The sequence below is a fragment of the Sinocyclocheilus rhinocerous genome, unplaced genomic scaffold, assembly GCF_001515625.1.
Source record: "Sinocyclocheilus rhinocerous isolate Xijiao unplaced genomic scaffold, SAMN03320098_v1.1 scaffold2120, whole genome shotgun sequence".
In the NCBI taxonomy this organism is placed as follows: Eukaryota; Metazoa; Chordata; class Actinopteri; order Cypriniformes; family Cyprinidae; genus Sinocyclocheilus; species Sinocyclocheilus rhinocerous.
The window spans coordinates 631,471-635,463 of NW_015630026.1; the positions used below are offsets into that span (position 1 = coordinate 631,471).

The following is a 3,993-nucleotide window of genomic DNA, read 5'->3' on the forward strand; positions in this document are numbered from 1 at the left end:
GATCAAGCTGGTGAAGATGACACCGGTTTCATTCCTCTAAGTGTCCAACTTTTGGAGCTATAGGCATTATAAAATTAAGAGTCGCTACGAAAAAATGTGTATCGGCCCGAAGGACAGCGTCACCTGAATTCACAAATCATGGAGAATGATATTCGGTATTATTTGCATGTCTATGACAGCGCACTGCGTATTTATAGCCAAAAGAAATCTCAATATCAAACCGCAAACTATCTTTACTGCGGTAAAAAACAAAAAACTGGGCTACCGGGATGCAACGTCCCAAATTATCTCTAAGATACGAGTTTAAATTCACATAGGCTATTCAAGTTGTGTGGTCAATTTTTAACCCGGTAAGTTACCCTGAGGGATCTATAGCCTACATGCGGTTTAATAATAAAGTTGACAACATAGCTGGAGAAATACGCCATTTCATTCAAAGTGCAGAGATTTTTTGTTTAAAAACAAGACACTTACTTGTTCAAACGCGGCAGAACTCATGTTTTTTCAGGAAAATAGTTTGTTTCGCTACTAAACAGAAGCGTGCACGCCTGACGTTCCGACCAGTCAATGCAGGCGCTGTATTTTTAGGCAGTTTGGGTGAAATAGTCCAATTGTAAAAGTTCTTGATGGGCCGTTCAGAGTTTGACGGAGTGAATCTCGCGGCGTTCTCTCATCTCTCTCACCTGAGGGCAGTGAATGACGCTGTAGTTTCAGTGGGCATGACAAGGTAAGACTAGGCTACTTCCGTCACCAAACACAGGCGTTTACAAACAGAGTGTCACAAGAGTCCAGCAGTAGTTTTTTTTTATGTTGGTTTCAGTCACCTTGTTCAGAATTGTTCGGAATTCTCTTAACTACAAAGTAATAGTTTGATATTGCAGCTAGTTAAACAGGGGAACAAATGCATTCCCGTGTAATACATACCTGAAACGGCAAGAGGTGTAATAAATACCTGAATGGTTGAACTGTGCTCTCAGGACAAGGGATCATAGAAATATCGAGCCGGTGCTAGTTGCCATTGTTTTTTTTTGTTTGGTTTGTTTTTTTGGAAAGTTGTCAGATGTGTTTACATGTTAAAAATGTATGCAATTATTTATTTATTTATTTATTTAAATTATATATAATTTAAATAAATAAATAGACAGACTCTTATTACAAATTACAATCAAAAGTTAGTCTCGTTAGCTTTCTACATTATACAGCCATGAAATCCGTGTATTAATTATTTTTTGTTAAGCGTGGTGTAAACATTTATCTTGATCTCCCTCTAGCGGCTCAATACTGAAACTACACCATATGAACATAAGGTGGCTGTAAAATTAATGTATTGTGGGACAACAGCGGCTGTAAAATCTATGAAAATAATAAGCAGCACCGATATGAAAAGTATATACTTAAGTATGTATTTCTTTACAGACTTTGTTTAACCTCTTTCCTCACCAGCGCTCACAGTGACTGGCAATGGATGTCCAGCAGGGGGCGCCGTTCTTCAGCAAATGGACGCCCAGCTTCTGCGCAGCCCGAGCGGAGGAGGGTTTGGTTTTACTGATCGGAGCCGCAGCCGATTGTCAGTTCATACTGAGATCTGCGGACACAGGAGATATCTCCGATCAGACCAGCTCGTATCCCGTAGCAGACCCGCTCATTCCCGTTGGTTTTTCTTTTGGAGATAATACAGTAGTTAAAAATAGACGTCCAAAGAAATAATCAAAGTTAAATACTAAGAAGAGAAGGAGGAAGAATGGGGCAGAAAACGCCATTAATATTGATGACTTTATTGTCTTATTGCGTCTGGAGAGATGAGGTAGGATCCGAACGCGGATGACACAATTATTGTGCTTATTATTTTTATGCACTTGTTTCAGATTAACCTTAGTCACCCTGTTTTTTCCCCCAGGCTGCGTTCTATTTAGATTTTTTTTTTTTTGCAGCCAATTAGAAAAAAAAACAACAAAAAAAAACTGATACATACAAATAACACAATTCTGGGGTCAGATCTAATGCTTATGAGATGTATGATTGTTTGTCTATGTATATTTGTGCGTTTGTGTGTGTACATGTGTGTGTGTGTGTGTGTGTGTGTGTGTGACTGAGAGAAAGAACCAATTGGGACCTTGGCCTGATAAGTGGAAAGATAAATTAGCTGAAGGTATGTTATTTCGTAGGGTGGGGCACAGCTTTTTCATTACAGAATGGATGTTTCTTAGTATAACAATTTGTATCACTGAGTAATCTTGTTAGATTTTTAGTATGTAATACATACTTGCATTGAGGAGGAAATTGCTGTCTTTCATTGACAGTGGACTGCAGATGTCCGATATGCAACTTAATGAGTTGCCGTGCATCTTAGATTGTAAAAGAATCTGTTTGATTTTACATTTGTACTTTCGGACTGGCTTTTTGTCTGAGAAAATTCAATGTATGTGTAAAATGTGAGTTTTGAGTAGTCTTTCAGAAGACAGATTGTTACAGCAGACACGTTCTCAGCCCTGATGCAGGAGGGTTGTTGATTCAGTGCTATTAGATATGCTGCAGCCTCTGCGGCCTGCAGTGCTGACGAAGCCTGCTGTACCTCCAATATATTTTTTTTAACAATTATAACATCATGTGTTTTGAGCTAACAATGATATAAATATAAATATAAATAAATACATTATATATGTGAGTTTGTGTGTGTATAAACAAGATTAATAAATGCTGTAAAAATATTAATAATTAATTCAGTACATTCACTATATATGTTAAGACAACCGTAGTGTAAAGTTTACCTTAAAAAATATAAAATTGGTAAGAATATGCAGTCTTCTGTTAATTGTTAATTCAGTCATTAAAAAACAAAACATCAGCACAAACACCATAGGCTCCAAAAATGCAAAACAATTTAATAATGGACTTAGCTTTTTCATTACAGAATGGATGTTTCTTAGTATAACAATTTGTATCACTGAGTAATCTTGTTAGATTTTTAGTATGTAATACATACTTGCATTGAGGAGGAAATTGCTGTCTTTCATTGACAGTGGACTGCAGATGTCCGATATGCAACTTAATGAGTTGCCGTGCATCTTAGATTGTAAAAGAATCTGTTTGATTTTACATTTGTACTTTCGGACTGGCTTTTTGTCTGAGAAAATTCAATGTATGTGTAAAATGTGAGTTTTGAGTAGTCTTTCAGAAGACAGATTGTTACAGCAGACACGTTCTCAGCCCTGATGCAGGAGGGTTGTTGATTCAGTACTATTAGATATGCTGCAGCCTCTGCGGCCTGCAGTGCTGACGAAGCCTGCTGTACCTCCAAGGCCCGAGATGGAAAAATAATGTTACTCAGACATTTTATGCCTGACATCCCACGCTTATTTGTTTTTCTGGGTTTTTTGCATAATGATAGAGAACTGTTATTGGATGTTGAAGCCTTTTTGAATTTAGAAAGGGTTGGAAATCCTTTCTGAAAAAAAATAAATAAATAATGGGGCAGATTGGTATATTATATAAAGACTTTATATAATTTAATGCTAGATTTGGCCACATGCAGATGTTGGGGAAATAAAGTGTTGCGCAGGAAGAGGATTGTGTCTGCCTGACAGGATATAAACGCTGTCAATCCCTTTCAATTCTTGTGAACAAATCAGGGTGCGATCAAGAGAACACATATCTGTCAATCCAGGGATTTTTATTGACACTATTTTGGGGGTTAAAAAATGTTTTAGACTGCGACATCGGTATCGATTTAGAAAATTCCAACGTGAACTATTTTTAGCATTTGTCTTCAGCAGGAAACAAACAGTTGCTTTATAGAAAGGTAACGTTAATGCAATTAACACAAAATAATCTACATGGTCTACAAAAACCGTCTACACAAACCAATATATTTTAAACATTTTTATATGATTATAGGCCTATATATTTATATATTATTTATTATTTATGTTGTATTATTTTTCATTGTTTTATGTTATTTACATACAATTCTTAAAAAATACTATATATATATAT

General features: G+C 36.3%; 2 protein-coding genes across 3 annotated transcripts in view; one reads left to right on the forward strand and one right to left on the reverse strand.

Moving 5' to 3' along the window:
• Positions 1-822, reverse strand: part of st14 (ST14 transmembrane serine protease matriptase) — a 44,298-nt gene extending 43,476 nt beyond the window's left edge. The window contains exon 1 of the mRNA XM_016551986.1: positions 475-822. Within this exon, the coding sequence (XP_016407472.1) occupies positions 475-498 (24 nt within the window). The 5' untranslated portion in view covers positions 499-822. The remainder of the gene's footprint in view (positions 1-474) is intronic.
• A 744-nt stretch (positions 823-1,566) lies between these two features.
• The window catches only part of LOC107739777 (amyloid-like protein 1), a 77,300-nt gene continuing 74,873 nt past the window's right edge, over positions 1,567-3,993 (forward strand). For both annotated transcript variants that reach the window (XM_016551981.1, XM_016551982.1), the window contains exon 1: positions 1,567-1,804. In XM_016551981.1, the coding sequence (XP_016407467.1) occupies positions 1,742-1,804 (63 nt within the window). In that variant the 5' untranslated portion in view covers positions 1,567-1,741. The remainder of the gene's footprint in view (positions 1,805-3,993) is intronic.